The sequence below is a fragment of the Saccostrea echinata genome, unplaced genomic scaffold (genome assembly GCF_033153115.1).
Source record: "Saccostrea echinata isolate AGI-Se365-2 ecotype Australia unplaced genomic scaffold, CSIRO_AGI_Sech_v1 ptg000020l, whole genome shotgun sequence".
Classification (NCBI taxonomy): Eukaryota; Metazoa; Mollusca; class Bivalvia; order Ostreida; family Ostreidae; genus Saccostrea; species Saccostrea echinata.
The window spans coordinates 6,539,250-6,556,951 of record NW_026889769.1 but is presented as its reverse complement, the minus strand read 5'-3'; the positions used below and the strand labels follow the sequence as shown (position 1 = coordinate 6,556,951).

Genomic DNA, 17,702 nt, shown 5'->3' with positions numbered 1-17,702 from the left:
ACAAAATTAACTTGCATGTTCACAATATAAGTCACATAAATATGTTGTATGTCGACTTAATTAATTCGCATGTCGACATGATCAAGTCACATTGTAGCAACCGCTAATGATAAAACGCCGCTGAATGATAGGAATATCATTAAGCGTTGCAATTGGTACGCTTATTGTCATAAATTATTGCTTTAATAGTTGTAATTCTCAACCGCTAATGCTAAACGGCCGCTTAATGAAAAAATTATCTTGAGCAGTAGAGAATTTCAACTATTAATGCAATAATTTATTACATTATGCGTTGCAGCGCTTAATGATATTTCAATCATTAAGCGGCGTTTTATCATTAGCGGTTGCTACATCGCACGTCGACATAATTATCTCGCATGTTGACATAAGTCTACATTATTAAATCTCATGTGAACATAATTATGTCGCAATCTTGCATGATTGACGGGAGGGCGGGGGCAGAAATATCTTCCATGCCACGGACTTATATAATACATATTATCAAAAGATGAAATATTTCCCCTTGGTAAACTATCACAAAAAAATTCATTATCACAGGTAAACAGATTGTAATATGTCCTTGTCTGAAAAGAATATAACAAATATTTATTTCTAACCCGAAGAAATAGGGAAATGTTATTTTTTTGTTTACTTTTCAAATAAACACAAGTTTGACAATCATGCAAGGCTCATACCGGAAATTTTTGATGATTATGCACTGACATTCCCATGTCATTGTTTGCACTATAATGTTTGCATGCTAAGGCCAATTGCTGGTTTTATGTCAAAACAAAAATAAGAAAAAGAAAGAAAGAAAAGAATCAGAGAGAAATTTTTTTATAAGAACTTAGAAATACACATGTAATATATATTGTTTTCATAAATAATCTAAAATGTTTTAAACCTGTTTCATATACTGTAATCACATTCATTTCACATATTTTAATAGGTCTTAAATAGTAGGGAATCTTCAAAACGTAAAACAAATATTCACAAAACAGTACTATACATGTATATCCATTGATTGTTAGTTTCTACCTTACAAAAGAAAAAACGAATAGGTTTCATCAGTGCTGACTGACGTTTTTTGTGCTAGTTGTTGGACAATTATTTCGTTTACTCGATCATAACAATGAGCACACAGCGGGTGGGACCGGTCGAAAGGGAATGCTTTCTCCTCCATGGCACCTGATCCCACCTCTGATGTTTTTAGAGGTTCTTGTTTGCTCTGCTTCCGATTTTTATTGTGAGCTTGATTACTGTTTGTTATCTCCTTATTTCATTGTAACGGTTTTGTTGAATTCGTCATAACGAATTAATAAATTTGTTATAACAGTTAAGATTAAATTCGTTAAAATGAATTCCAAATTCGTTATAACGAATTCCAAAATTTATTGTAACGAGTTAAATTCGTATATTGAAATAGTTATGTCCCTTGACTACTATCTTTATGCGAAACCCTTATAATTCTCACATTTGCTTTTGTTTGCAAAAAAAATGTCAGAAAATTTGGTACCAAAAGAAAGGCAATATCACAAGAAATACAAAAGAGTCATGTGAAATATGAAAGTACTAACACTAACCGTTCAGAAGTTGCCAAGGTTAAAGATTTTTAAAGATAGTTTCAATCTCTAAGGTCAAGATCAGGGGGTCAGAAATGTTGGTACCAGAAAGGTACCAAAAGGAAAAAAAAGAAAAGAAGTGAAATATGAAAACCTTTGCACTAATCGTTCAGAAATTATGGACAATGTTAAGGTTTTTCAAAAGTAGTTCAAACTCCAAGGTCAACTTGCACAATGAAAGCAAGATTTTTTATTCGATTAAATTTAATATACATTCATTTAATAAATTTTCTCATATTTGGAAAGAATGCCTTCATTTACAGGGGCGAATCCAGCAATTCTGAGGAGGATCCAGGGTGGTGGCCCTTCACCCTCCCTCTCCCCACCCACACTAAAACATAGATTCACACACACGTGGAGAGAAAAATCATCGTGTCATGATAAATCATATCTTTGTTAAACGTACCCTCCAGTCCGCATAAAAAACAAACACAGTCCAAAAACTACGGTAGCCTTAAAATTGAATGGATTTGCAATATTTCAAAGAAGAGAAAAATTGTTGAGAATCTGATAATCTCGTGTTTGTTTTTATGCCCCCGTATCGAAGATTCGGGGGTATATAGTTTTTGCCCTGTCCGTCCGTCTGTCTGTTTGTCCGCAAAAACTTTAACATTGCTTATAACTTTTGATTGGTTAAAGCTATGACCTCGGAGTTTGACCCAGTTTTACAAAATTTTCCCCAACTTTAACTTTGGCCATAACTTTTGAAAGATAGGTGCCAGGGCTTTCATACTTCACATGTATATTCCTTATGACAAGACCTTCCTTTGGATACCAACAACTTTTACCCTTTGACCTTGGAGTTTGACCTTCTTTTGAAAAACTTTTTAACATTGGCTATAACTTTTGAACGGTTGGTGCTTGGGCTTTCATAGACCACATGTGTAATCCTTGTGACAAGACCTTCCTTTGGATACCAACAACGTTGACCCTTTGACCTTGACCTTCGAGTTTGAACTACTTTTGAAAAAACATTAACATTGGCCATATCTTTTGAACGGTTGGTGCTAGGGCTTTCATTATTCACTTATGTAATTCTTGTAACAAGACCTTCCTTTGGATACCAACAACTTTGACCCTTTGACTTTGACCTTGGAGTTTGACCTACTTTTGGAAAACTTTAACATTGGCTATAACTTTTCAACGGTTGATGCTAGGGCTTTTCATAGTTCACATGTATAATCCTTGTGACAAGACCTTCCTTTGGATACCAACAACTTTGACCCTTTGACCTTGGAGTTTGACCTACTTTTGGAAAACTTTAACCTTGGCCGTAACTTTTGAACAGTTGGTGCTAGGGCTTTTATTCTTCACATGTGTAATCCTTGTGACAAGCCCTTCCTTTAGATACCAACAATTATAGCCCATTGACCTTCACCTTGGAGATTGACACTTTTTTGGAAAACTTTAACCTTGGCTATTTCTTTTGTACAGTTGGTTCTAGGGCTTTCATACTTCACATACGCAATCCTTGTGACAAGACCTTATTTAGGATACCAACAACTTAGACCCTTTGACCATGACTTTTGAGTTTGATCTACTTTTGAAAAACTTTAACCTTGGTCATATCTTTTAAACGGTTGGTGCTAGGGCTTTCATATTTCACATGTGTATTTCTTGTGAGAAGGCATTTCCTTGGGCACCATTAATTTTGACCTTGACCTTGATGTTTGACCTACTTTTGAAAATCTTTAACCTATTCCATATCTTTTCAATGGTTGCTGCTAAGGCTTTCATATTTTACAGGTATATTCCTCGGTACAAGACCTTACTTTGGGTACCATCTTATTTGATTTGCATTTGAGAAAGTTTAACCTTTGCCATAAGTTGCCATAAGGGGACATCAGTGTTTCACAAACACATCTTGTTTTAACTAGTTTTTCCTGAAAATCTACCCGCCTTGGAATAAATATCAAACAAAGAATTAATTTACTATGACCTTAAGCATACTGTCGTCAATGACGTATTTGATTTAAGATGATTAAAAATGATATATAGCCGAAGATCGCTGGAATTTGATAGCAAATTGAACCTCACATGTTACTTATCATGCATTGAAATAAGTAGAATAATTTCTCCCATCTACTCATAAACGCTAAAAGGGAGGGATAGTCAAGGTAAATTGAAGAAAGGAAATATGTGAGACTATCTATAGCAAGTGGAGTATGAACAGACTGTTGCTGATCGAGCTGCTTTAATCCTTCTCTCACTCATCTCTTTCTCCTCTCTTGGCAAAAATTAAAGGGGAGGGGGTCCAAACCCGTTCCAACCCCGAAACCCCCTCTTGATCCGCAAATGATTTTGCTGTAAAACAATATTCATGTATATGTAATATGCAATGAATTGACTGGTGTCTATAAATATACATAAATAATTCACATATTTAAAAAAATATAAAGTACCATCTATTCAGTAAAACAAATTATGAAGAGTATGTTAAATCTTAACAAAACAAACAAACAAAAATGAATAAAGTTAAGGTACAATGAAGCGTGTTGAAGCTTGGGAAATGCTACTTTGCTGTGCGGAGTGACAGTGACGTAAATAACGTTTCTGATATATGCTTCTCGCTGAAGTTCCGCCCTACAATCAAAGATGCAGGTTAGAATTAATGAAAATGATTTTTTTTTTTAAATCTCAACAAAGACCAAGTTCTCGTTTTGGTATCAATGACTGACTCTTCTAACCTCTTTCTGTACGAAGTTATCAGACCCAAGCACCGTCGTATCTACAACGTTAGATGCAGAACATTGCAGATAATCATTGAAAAAGTTGTATAAATTTCAATTGATACAATTGATTTAAGTGATAAATCAACCATACACATTGGGAGGATTCGAAGGATTTGGGAGGTCCTTTTTGGCAGATGCATACTGATTGTTGCTGTCAACTGGATCTGCATAGGCTACATTTTCAGATCCACTTTCCTCGGTGTTTTGGCATCTGTGGAATCCGATAAATAGACGCTGAATAAGTCGTAAGCGTTAATCTGCTTTGAATGATATATCCTTATAAAGAATATTGTATGAACTCAATTTAAATTTAATTTACTTATGTAAACAGCGAATAAAAAACAAGTATTTAAAAAAATATATCTTGAACAATCAATTTATTTAAACTAAAACGAATATGCAACATGAGGCCCATGGGCCACAACGCTCACCTGAGTCAATATGTCCCTGCTGTTCTCCATCTGCACTTTTTCTATTATATTCCTGTTGTTACCCCCACCCTACCCCCAGGCGTCATGATTTGAACAAACTTTAATCTACGATATCTCTCTGAGGATGCTTTCATTTTCGTATAACTGATCGTGGCTTTGCTAATCTTGAGAAGAAAATTTTTGAAGATGTGCCCCGACCTACCCCTGGGGGTCATGAATTGAACAAACATTAATTTACACAACCTGAGGACGCTCCCATATCAATATGACTAACCATGGCTTTGCTGTTCTTGAGAAGAAAATTTTTGAAGATTATTTCTTATGTATCCCTATGTAAAACTTCAATCCCCGATTGTGGCCCATCCCAACCCCTGGGGGGTCTGATTTGAACAACTTAAATGTACACTACCTGAAAATACTTTCCTATCAATATGAATAATTACTTTGCTGTTCTTGAGAAGATTTTTGGAAAAATTTTTCCTAAATATTACTAGATGTAAAAATTTGAGGTTCCATTGTGGCCCTGCTCTACCCATGGGAATAATGTTTGAATGAATTTGAATGTAAAGTACCTGAGGATGCTTTTCTGTCAATATGACTAATCATGACTCTGTTGTTCTTGCAAAGAAGATTTTTAAAGATTATTTCTCATATATTCCTATGTAAAACTTTTATAACCCATTGTGGCCCCAACAAATCCCAAGCGTGATATATTGAACAAACTTGAATGTGCACTACCTGAGCATTCTTCCTTAAAAGTTTGACTACTCAAAGCTTTGCTGTTCTTCAGAAGATTTTTGAAGATTTGATTTATATATTACTATGTAAAACTTTGATCCTTCATTGTGGCCCAACCCTACCCCCAGGCGTCATGATTTGAACAAACTTTAATCTACGATATCTCTCTGAGGATGCTTTCATTTTCGTATAACTGATCGTGGCTTTGCTAATCTTGAGAAGAAAATTTTTGAAGATGTGCCCCGACCTACCCCTGGGGGTCATGAATTGAACAAACATTAATTTACACAACCTGAGGACGCTCCCATATCAATATGACTAACCATGGCTTTGCTGTTCTTGAGAAGAAAATTTTTGAAGATTATTTCTTATGTATCCCTATGTAAAACTTCAATCCCCGATTGTGGCCCATCCCAACCCCTGGGGGGTCTGATTTGAACAACTTAAATGTACACTACCTGAAAATACTTTCCTATCAATATGAATAATTACTTTGCTGTTCTTGAGAAGATTTTTGGAAAAATTTTTCCTAAATATTACTAGATGTAAAAATTTGAGGTTCCATTGTGGCCCTGCTCTACCCATGGGAATAATGTTTGAATGAATTTGAATGTAAAGTACCTGAGGATGCTTTTCTGTCAATATGACTAATCATGACTCTGTTGTTCTTGCAAAGAAGATTTTTAAAGATTATTTCTCATATATTCCTATGTAAAACTTTTATAACCCATTGTGGCCCCAACAAATCCCAAGCGTGATATATTGAACAAACTTGAATGTGCACTACCTGAGCATTCTTCCTTAAAAGTTTGACTACTCAAAGCTTTGCTGTTCTTCAGAAGATTTTTGAAGATTTGATTTATATATTACTATGTAAAACTTTGATCCTTCATTGTGGCCCAACCCTACCCCCAGGCGTCATGATTTGAACAAACTTTAATCTACGATATCTCTCTGAGGATGCTTTCATTTTCGTATAACTGATCGTGGCTTTGCTAATCTTGAGAAGAAAATTTTTGAAGATGTGCCCCGACCTACCCCTGGGGGTCATGAATTGAACAAACATTAATTTACACAACCTGAGGACGCTCCCATATCAATATGACTAACCATGGCTTTGCTGTTCTTGAGAAGAAAATTTTTGAAGATTATTTCTTATGTATCCCTATGTAAAACTTCAATCCCCGATTGTGGCCCATCCCAACCCCTGGGGGGTCTGATTTGAACAACTTAAATGTACACTACCTGAAAATACTTTCCTATCAATATGAATAATTACTTTGCTGTTCTTGAGAAGATTTTTGGAAAAATTTTTCCTAAATATTACTAGATGTAAAAATTTGAGGTTCCATTGTGGCCCTGCTCTACCCATGGGAATAATGTTTGAATGAATTTGAATGTAAAGTACCTGAGGATGCTTTTCTGTCAATATGACTAATCATGACTCTGTTGTTCTTGCAAAGAAGATTTTTAAAGATTATTTCTCATATATTCCTATGTAAAACTTTTATAACCCATTGTGGCCCCAACAAATCCCAAGCGTGATATATTGAACAAACTTGAATGTGCACTACCTGAGCATTCTTCCTTAAAAGTTTGACTACTCATAGCTTTGCTGTTCTTCAGAAGATTTTTGAAGATTTGATTTATATATTACTATGTAAAACTTTGATCCTTCATTGTGGCCCAACCCTACCCCGGGGTCATGATTTGAATAAACTTGAATCTTCGTTATGTAATGAAGGTTTCACATAAGATGTAATTTTTTGGCCAAGTGGTTCTTGAGAAGATTTTTAAAAGAGGCCACCGAATTTTCACTACTTCTTAATTATCTCCTCTTGAAAGAGGGCGTGGCCCTTAATTTGAACAAACTTGAAATACCTTTGCACGCATCAAATTGCTTTTAACGTCTTTTGGGCGAATATCTACATCATACCGTCATGTTGAGTATTCCGCTGTCCAAAGGTACAGGTAACATCAAGATTTTAATCACTTATGCAGGTTAGTAAAGCAATGTTCAAAATGTTAAAAAACGAATAGCAATAATGCTCAGAAGTCCGATCAAATGATACAAATTTAGAGCAAAGAATTAATAATTTTTCTGATATGACCCCTTAGAAGGTATAAAATAATTTCTGTTTTTTTTTTTAATTTTTGCGGTTGCATTAACATTTATTTACAGGATATCACTACCAGATGTGAAGGATGTGGTAGAACACTGCCAACTTTTAGATGCTTCAGATTCAATGACAAGTTGATCTTGTTCATGCATTAGAATTAAAACCAATCTCTACTCAGTGTCTTTAAGGTATGTCACTCGTCAGCCTTTTAGAAAATTTCAGTCAGAACCTCTTACTTAAAAACTATTTATAACAATTCAATCTTTATAACATACTTAAATTAAACAATGTAAAATGTTTAGCATTCAATTAAAAAACTGCTCAAAAATTCACAAAGAAGCAAGATTTATAAGGGACTATTTCTTGTGGCGGAAGGATATTTAGCAGAAAATTCTGCAAATCTACACATTTATTAAATTTAATATCTTGGAACTTTAGCCTCATATACTTTTACTCAGAGAATATTTTCCTTTATGATATGCCTGGAATATTAAATATAGGTCTCAATTTATATTTTTATAACAAAATTTACACCTTCGCTCAACAAACATTGCCAAGAAATGAAGATATATCAAGAAAGTCGAGATAAAATTTACACAGTTTTTTGCCTGAAAATCGCATATTTTGACCAATATTTCAAAATTTACATCACCTACCCCAACTTTTTCTTTCATTATTTTAAACTACTCGATACTTTTGACCGATCAGCACTTAAGTCGTAAAAAGTTTGATACAAGAAAATATTCTATTGCCTATTTAGATTTTTAATACCCCAAATATGAGACTTTTTTAGTGCAAAAAGGTCACACAATAATTTACGTGCATTTATTTGCATGATTTGTTCAATGATAAATATTATTCAAACTATTTTACGTAAAATAAGATTACGTTTATTGCCATGGTTACATCTGATAAAATATGATAACGGTTAAAGTGATTAACCAAAGAGTTACAATTTAAGTGCAAAAAGGTCAACTTAATTTTACCGTAGCTCAGTTAGATGCACACTGACCCCCCATTTTCTCTGCTATTTTGAGTCATACTATATGAGTACTTATCCAAAATATACTTCTCAAAAAATCCTTGATATAACAAATTTCACGAGTGACATACCTTAAGTAAGTATTTGTGAATTATTTTCAAATAACTTTTCTTTCATACATCAGTAAGCATATTTTTTACCAATATACAGTAAGCGTTTAAATAACATTATATCAGGAAAAAAAGTAGCCTGAAATTTAACCTAAATGACAGGTTAGGGAATTTATAGAATATGTTAATTAATATTTCAAGAAAATTTTGTGATCACAAGTTTTGCAGATTTGTCATACTTGTAAAAAATGGTCAACCGCAAAACATATCCATTATTGGTTCTTTGAACATTAGTAATACTAGTAAAGGCAAAAGCTTCTTAACATCATCTAATATTGTTAACAAAAATTGTTTATGAGATATGTTAGGAAAATGAGAGAAATTGGAACCTTAAATAGGTAACTATAATTTAAGGATTATTGGCAGAAATTTATTTTTAGCACAAATGATTGCGCACATCATGCAAATGTCCTATTATTATAAATATAAACGTACAATTTAGTAACGTCCTTGGGGTCTGAATATCCATCAAGATCGTAATCATTGGCCTGAGATTTGATGAGAGCACTGTTAAAGAATACAAGAATTGTTAATTTTCCATGATGTAAATTTAATGAGAACTCAATAAATAATTATTTTTTTCTTTAATTAAAAAACACAGCGCTACATATACACATACATGGTCGCTACCAACTAAGGTGAGGTATGTCATCTTTTTCACGCAATTTTTAATAATTTTACCCAATTTTGAGATCCCCCCCTCTGGAAACCAGACGGTAGAATTTTGTGTTTCTTACATATAATGTACAGTATAGTATTACTAATCACTTATGATAATTTGAGCAAAAGGTCTATTGTAGTATTTATATAATTTGCTTTGAAGTGCGAGATATTGGCACTTTGCCAAATAATCCTATAGTAAATGTACCTGACGTTCCCTAGACGGCAGATTTTCCCTAATTTGGCATGTACACTGAAGTCAGTGTAAGTTATATATAGTATAAAATTAAAGAGGTTCTCTGCTGTAGTTTTCACACACTAAAACCTCAGTCGGCTCCCTTAAAAGTTGCTCAGAGCTGTCTCATTTAGAACACTCTCTGTCGCTTGACCAAATAAATCTAATGCTTATTGTCCTATGAAACTAATGTAAATATTACATTATCCAGGGACATCTGCCTCTGAGATAATATCAAAAACATGTAAAACTCAAATAATTTAATACTTAGTGCTAATTGGATATTCAAAAATCCCATTCATTTGTTGCGCGTAATACATGTAATTGAATTAATGTATCAATAACTGAACTGTTGCAGGCATCAGTTGAATTTGCGTATTAATGATATCTATTTTCTAAAGTTTGCATGCATTTTTGGGGGTTATTTTTGCTCTCTTCAATTGAATTTTTTTATAATAAAATCAATGAATGCATGCAATAATTCAAAATTAAAGATACCATTTGAGAAGATATGTGTTTGAATTGCTGCTAAACCTCAGTTGGATTCATTATATTTTCAAATATTTTATGATAGTCTCACATATCAGTCAAGCTAGATTGTTTATTTATTTGTATTATATTTTACAGATTAAAGTGTAAATTTTACAGATTAATTATAAGACTAGCAGATTTAAGAATAACTTATACAAATTAAAGTGTAAAATTTAGATTTCAGTGTAAAATATACAGATTTCAGTGTAAATTTTTACAGATAATGTGTAAATGACAGCTTAAAGTGTAATTTTTACAGATTGAAGAGCAAAAAATTTAGATTAAAAATGTAAATTGTGCATTTAATAAGGCGTTTAATTTTACAAGATATTTCTACAGAACTATTTAGATGATTAAAAAAAGGGACAACCTTGAGGTTACATACTCCTACTGAAATAGTATGAGTGTGTTGCTGTCGTATTCTTCTTCCATCACGTCCATATACATGTATTCATGAACATATCGACTAACAGACGTGTGGGTGAGGACATTTTACAGTAACCCACGCAAGTTGTTTGTATATGAATTCTAATTTACGGATCAAGGTATCAATTTTGTTTGTAAAGGAACTATATCTTCCCTTAAAAATTAGTTTAATGGTAAATAACTTGTAAATTAAGAAATTGTTAAACAAATTTAATTCGTGTACATAATACAGCACTTCAGATTTCTTTTGCCATTGGGTAATCTTTGGTGTTAACACATAGTTCCGAAGATGAAGTCCCCTAGAAATCAACTTATCTAAGACAGTAAATACACGATTTCTGAATTTTCAACTTACCCAGATTTCACTTCACCATTGAAGTTTATAGAGTTGTTCTTGTGTCTTGAACGCCTAATGCACAAAAATGTTGTTGTCACTATAAAAATCATAGTGAAGAACATAAAAACAAGGGCGGCAAAAAACCAATAGTTCACGTCACAGACTGCTCTACCATCTATTTCGGAGCAAATTTCTGATATTTTACATTGGCTTTCTCCGCATGTTGGCTGGGACGCTTCTACATCTTCTTTATGTTTTTCTTTGATTATCAGCGATTTGTTTGAAGACATCTTTAGTGTGTCCCCATCGACTACATTTAAAGCAAAGCACGAATAAATTCCACTATCGTTGGAAACCATTTTTCTAAGAATAAGGGTTCTGTTGTCCTGAGTGAGCGAGTGTCTTTCGTCATTTAGAACGTCACTGGAATTAAATTTCCATTTGAAAGAAGGAAGTGGATTCCCATCAGAACTACATGTGAGATTTACATTCGCTCCGACAAATAAATCCAGATGTGGAGCCGAACTTATAATTGTAACGTTGGAAGGGCCATCTAAAATTGGTAATTTAATGAAATAAATTAAGTAAACGATGTTATACTTCCTATGATTAACTATTATAGGGACATCATGCATAAGTCAATTACTTATTTTAATTTTTTTTAAAAATATTACTTGAATGAGTAGTTACGATCACAGCATTTATAGTTCAATAAATAGCTGTAAATCTGTAGTATTTACAAACAAATATTTGAAAGCTTTAAAATATTCCGATGCAAACATTTTATTATGATAAAGTCTTGATCTACTTGTACAAATACTTACAATAAACATCGATTGCTATTGTGTCATTATAAGGAGCAGGTTCCTGTGTTTGTCTGTTTTGTGAAGAACATCGGAAAATCGCACCATTGTCATCTCGGGAAACCGTGTAAGTTATACTGAGGTTTGCAACCGCTGTACAATTCTCCGTCTTCTCAACTACTTCACTTGACTTATTCAATATTATCGGTTGATTTGATAACTTATTTAGCTTCCATATTGCAACAAATCCACCAGGGTTTCCAACATTCGCAGAACATGACAAAAACACCTTGTCGTTTTCTTTCAGAGTGCCATTTTGGTAGAATTCGAAACTTGTCGGCTGCTCTGCCTCAACTGAGGAAGAAAGAATATGAGTGGATGCAATTATTTAAACATAAAGGTGTTTCCTCTTGGTTCTTTTCAGCATATTGGATTTCTTCTTATTTCATCATGTCTTTAGTCAGTCTGTATTCCAGACTTAATGTTTTTGTTTTCATTTTATAATATTGCGAGAAAGTTTTGAATAGTGAAATGTCTAATACAACTCACCTTTGATTAGAGAACTGTCATCAAAATTCTACCATTAAAGTATCTTATCCATAGCTATCGGAAATATTATATGACGTATTTTCTAGTGTTTCTATTAAAACACTATGACTAATTAGTCATGAAGCATTGTTTTCTACTGATTGATAAACTTATCAATAACCAAAAAAAAATACAATATTTGAAAACACATTTGAAATTCTATTAAATATCTCTAAACTTGACAAGGAGTTAAGTTTAACTCATAATGCTATTTTCATTATATTCTTACGAATATTTCAACTCAATAGTCTTAAGAATAAAAAGGTGACAACAACAACACACTTCTCTTACTTGTACAATTTGTGAACAGTTCTCTTTTCAAACTGTCTTGGCAGATTACTCCTTCATGGCGCCTGATCCTACCTTTGTTTTCGGGGGATCGGTGTTGGCTCTGCTTATTTGTGTTGTTTAAGGACAGATGTAACAAATATGTGTAACCGTTTAGATTTTAATATTTCTTTCAAAGTTTCACAATAATGTCCTACAAAGTGACAAAAGTTGTATATTTTTACAATTTCAAAATATTTGCCAGGTAAATTTCGTATTTTGCATCACTTACAACCGAAAAGTTTTTTGAAAGACATATACCAATCCTGGCATTTTTTTTGTTTGTAAGTCCATTTAAATGAACTTAAAAGCATGATCACTGGTCGTCATCTTTACATTTCAATTGTCCATACCATAGGGGCGAAATAACTTCAGCCTGTGCATCAAGAATTTTGCTTTTTCTCTGAGCAACTTTCTCGGTCCATCTTGGTTTGTAAATGGGCAATAACCACTACTGCCATGTCCTATCATTTGTGATCTTGACGTTTGAAATGTTCCCTAACTGGTTCATTGATTTTCCTGATCTTAGTGACCGAACGGTGATTATTAAATCAAAACGCGAGTCTCAAATTTACAGCCATACGCAGATTGTTCCAAAAGGCTTCCAAATCAATTCAAACATATAATAGAATCAATCTCCTAAAACCAAGGATATCGCAAAAGTCTCCTATTTTGAATATGACGTATCTATTTCCGGCTAGAAAAACAAAGGCGGTACAATCACCATGAATATTGTAAACTAGAGTGTTCCATGGAACGCATGTATCGCCTGCTTTGTAGCTTCATTAAAGATGTCTCTCAAGTTTCAAAAGTAATGGTATTTTTGCAGAGTAAGTCAAAGGTCAAGATCAAGTGGATTGTCAACTGGTATTTTTCATAATGTCTTATGACAAACAGTGCACATGCTAAATAGCACAGACTTGCCTTTTAAATGTCAAAATATGCTGTATATCGGCACTATGAACTATTTTGAAAAGTTGGTCAAGGTCAAGGGTCACGAGGTCTTTAACAATGCTAATTTACAAATGCCATAGTGCCAAGCAATATATGTACAAAATATCATATCCATTCCTCTTACAGTTCTCGAGATATAGGGTGTGACAGACGGACAGACAGACAGACGCTGGGTAAAGAGATCCCTACGTGTCGCTCTGCTCTGCAGAGTGGACGTTTTCGTCCGCGACCATGATCCTTTGAAACTACCAGCCCGCTAAGTAGATGATTTTGATGTTTTCGAGCCAGATTTTCAGTAATTTGTATTTATACATTGTAATTATGTCAGATTCTATAGACCACATACTTAGTCGAGATATATTAATCTACCATGATATGTCATTATGAAAATAGCTCTGATAGTGGAGGACTTCGTTGAATCTAAGTCCGATCTTTAAAGCTCTATATAAGTATACATTGTATTTGACTCTGTTCTCGAAAACAAAAGAAATGGTAACATCCTCGTGTTTTCGAAATGGTTTTATATAGTGTGCATTTCTATAGTCTTAAGAACAAATAATACAAACTTTTATCGAAAAACTTGATAATAACAACTTAAGTCATATTTATATAAGTAAAATAAATAAGTTTAACTGCATAGTTTTTTTTTTCATTCCACGTTTCACAATAATGGGATTTAAAGTGATAAAAAGTTGTATAGATTAATAAGAAAGGTTGCAGAAAGGTAGAATTTCGAACATCACAGAAAGTTTTCAATTTCTTAAATTTTTTGAAATTTATTATTTGCATCATTTACAACCAAAATAGATCCAACAAGATGTGTTTGTGAAACACTGATGCCCCCGTATGGCAGCTTATGGCGAAGGTTAAAGTTTCTAAAATGCAAGTCAAAATCCAGGCCAAAAGATAAAAAATGTTAAATTTGAAAGCCCTAGCAGCAACTGTTCAAAAGTTATGGCGAAGGTTAAAGTTTTTTAAAAGTAAGTAAAACGTCAAGGTCAAGGTCAAAGTTGTTGGCATCCAAAGGAAGGTCTTGTCACAAGGATTACATATGTGAAGTATGAAAGCCCTAGCACCAACCATTCAAAAGTTATGGCCAAGGTTAAATTTTTCAAAAGTAGGTCAACTTACTAGTTCAAGGTCAAAGGGTCAATGAGGTTGATATCCAGAGGAAGGTCTTGTCACAAGAAATACACATGTGAAGTTTGAAACCCCAAGCACCAATTATTCAAAAGTTATGGCCAAGGTTAAAGTTTTTCAAAAGTGGGTCAAACTCCAAGGTCAAGGTCAAAGTTGTTGGTATCCAAAAGGAAGGCCTTGTTACAAAGAATACACATGTGAAGTTTGAAACCCCAAGCACCATCTGTTCAGAAGGTATGGCTAAGGTTAAAGTCTCATAAAATTTTGCAAAAGTGGGTCAAACTCCAAGGTCAAGGTCAAAAGGTCAAATATGATGGTACCCAAAGAAAGATCTTGTCACAAGAAATACACATGTAAAATGTGAAATTCATAGCTCCAACCAATCAAAAGTTATGGGCAAGGTTAAAGTTGACAACAGACAGACAGACAAACAGATAAACAAACAGATAAACAGACAAACAGACAGACAGGACAAAAACAATATACCCCCGGGATCTTTCGATCCAGGGGCATAAAAATATATACCAATCCATGCATCCATTTTTTGTTTGTATCATCTGTCCTTAAGTTAAATGATATTTTAGTTATTGAATGTTAAACTAGCGTCTCGACTACCGAGTGAGAGGTGAACAGTAATTGATCAATCAATGACTGATAAGTATGCCATCTGAACGGTATACCATATAGTTCGTTTCGAGCTAATTTTGTCATAATTATATAGTCTCTGATATACTTCATTACCTTGTAAAAAGACGGTTGTTTTACTTGTAGCTTCTTTAATTAGTACTCCATCTTTGTACTCCACGAAACATTGGTACTTCCCGTCATCTTCACACTTGACGTCATTGATTATCAGAACAGCACTTCTAGAACTATTTTTAGGATTGATAAGATTAGATCTATTCACCAAGTAAATCCCATCTCCGGCGAGACTTGCATCACTCTGCCTAGGATCAAATCTTGCCAAATACTTGTTAACACCATGAACTAATTTTTTCCATTTTATTGTTTCTACAGTAATTTCTGTGGGGTATGTACAATTCAAAACAATGGGCGTATTTGATCCGAGTGTAACATTTATCTCTGAATTTGTTGTCACTGTTATTGAGCTGATACCTTAAAAAAAAAATAACAAGCACATGAACATGTAAATGTGTTGGTTTCCTTATCGTTAAGCTGCTCGATCACTGTTTTCGATTGTCTTTGAAACGGACTTTTAGAGATATGCAATTATCGCTTTCATTTATATAATGCATATCTTCTTTTTTCTCTCTAAAGAACACGCCGGTAGTTTTGTCTTAGTTTAAAAGTGATGTATTTTTCTACATTAACAAATAATTAAGTAGTAGAAATAAGTAGTGCTTAGTAATTGTTTTCATTTAGTAGTAATAGTTTATTTATTTATGATTTTACAATTACACATTTTTATTTATTGCATAATGTATTTGTGTGTGTTAACTGTTAAGGGAGAGGTATCTAAATAAAATATTAGACCAATAATAATAGTTAACTGTATCATTTGTAACCTTTGCTTTTATCAATTTTGACGGGTAATCGGTTACATTAAATAAATAATAAAGACTTAATCTCTTGAGAAAATTTCATCGGAAAATTAGATTTATACAAATGACTTTGCTCCTTTAAGTTCTAAAAGAATTTCATCTCCGCTGTCATTGATTCAATCGTGATGTAGTCGGTTGCAAATTGACTGCTTGATGACAAGACCATATGTTATTTTCAATGATAAATATAAGAAACACATTCGAAACCACACGTTTTTTTCTGTTGTTTTTATTTAAATTCCTGTGCATAGGGATAAGAAATTTTAAGCAGGTCTTCTTAAAGTGGGTCTTGAGAGGGAAACAAACATTTTTTTTTTTTAATTTAGTCTGAAAATAAAATTTCCAACAAATAATCAAATATTTTTAAATAAAACAAGGTATAAAAAGTTTTACCTTCAGCAAAGATAAGAATAAACAAACACGTTGTATGTATTTCCATTTTTCAGATTCTGTAAATATAAATAAAACTTCATCTTGAATGAAAAAGAGGTAAAGATAACGAACAGTGGTTGATCTTTAAAAAAAAATGCGACAAACAATACAAATTTGTAAATACAGACCTTGGAAATTCCAGAGATGGAATCAGGTGCCTATGAGGAGTAAGCATCCTCTGTTGACCTGTCAATCCCGCCGTGAGCCTTATGGGTTTATCAGGTAACGGAACATTCCGTAATCAAATTTAGCACAAAAATAAAGGCCTAACAATTGGTATGAAACACATCAGCCAAAACACGACCCAGTGATAGATATATTTACTAACAGGGTCATTATAAAGACCATAGAATTCACGAAAAGCTGACTTTGCAATGTTGACAAACATCATGACAGTGCTATTTTCAGTACAGAATTTTTATACACACCATTCCTTGGGATTAATGTTTATTCGATTTTTTCATAATAAGTTCACATCAATTAGGACATTTTTCATTAGCGATCGTCTTTTCCTTTTTTAATTTTTTAAGTATGCTAAAACGTCTTTCCCTTAAGCAAATATGTTTTAAATGCTTTTACTATTTTGTTAAGAATTTGTAATTACTTAAATTACCTTTTTTCTGAAATATATACGTAACATATGGTAATAAATATTTTTGAAGAATAAAAGAAATTTTATGATAAACTGTTTTCCACACGCTCCTGTGTCAAATAGTATCGATGCAGGTTCAGATTTGGGGAGGTAGCAACAGTGCAGAAATTTGACGACATGCAAAAACAAGGTTTATCAGGTATTATTTTAAGGGTCACAGCCGTAAATTAGCACCAGCTCCGGATCCCTCTCATACAGTTCCTATGAGTCAACAGGCAATTCGAAAGTTTTAGCAATGATGATAAAAAATCTAACCTGCA

The 17,702-nt window shown here is 33.3% G+C and overlaps 1 protein-coding gene across 1 annotated transcript; it reads right to left on the bottom strand.

Annotated features, from left to right (window-relative positions):
- Positions 1–862: 862 nt before the first annotated feature.
- Positions 863–16,810, bottom strand: LOC133190008 (carcinoembryonic antigen-related cell adhesion molecule 5-like). Its single transcript, XM_061325484.1, has 8 exons — positions 16,752–16,810; positions 15,538–15,912; positions 11,809–12,141; positions 11,003–11,537; positions 9,231–9,302; positions 4,446–4,565; positions 4,310–4,350; positions 863–4,205 (listed from the first exon to the last, which is right to left on the bottom strand). The coding sequence occupies exons 1-7, from the start codon at positions 16,795–16,797 to the stop codon at positions 4,329–4,331; spliced, it is 1,503 nt and encodes a 500-aa protein (XP_061181468.1). The 5' UTR covers positions 16,798–16,810; the 3' UTR covers positions 863–4,205; positions 4,310–4,328.
- Between the last annotated feature and the right edge of the window lie 892 nt (positions 16,811–17,702).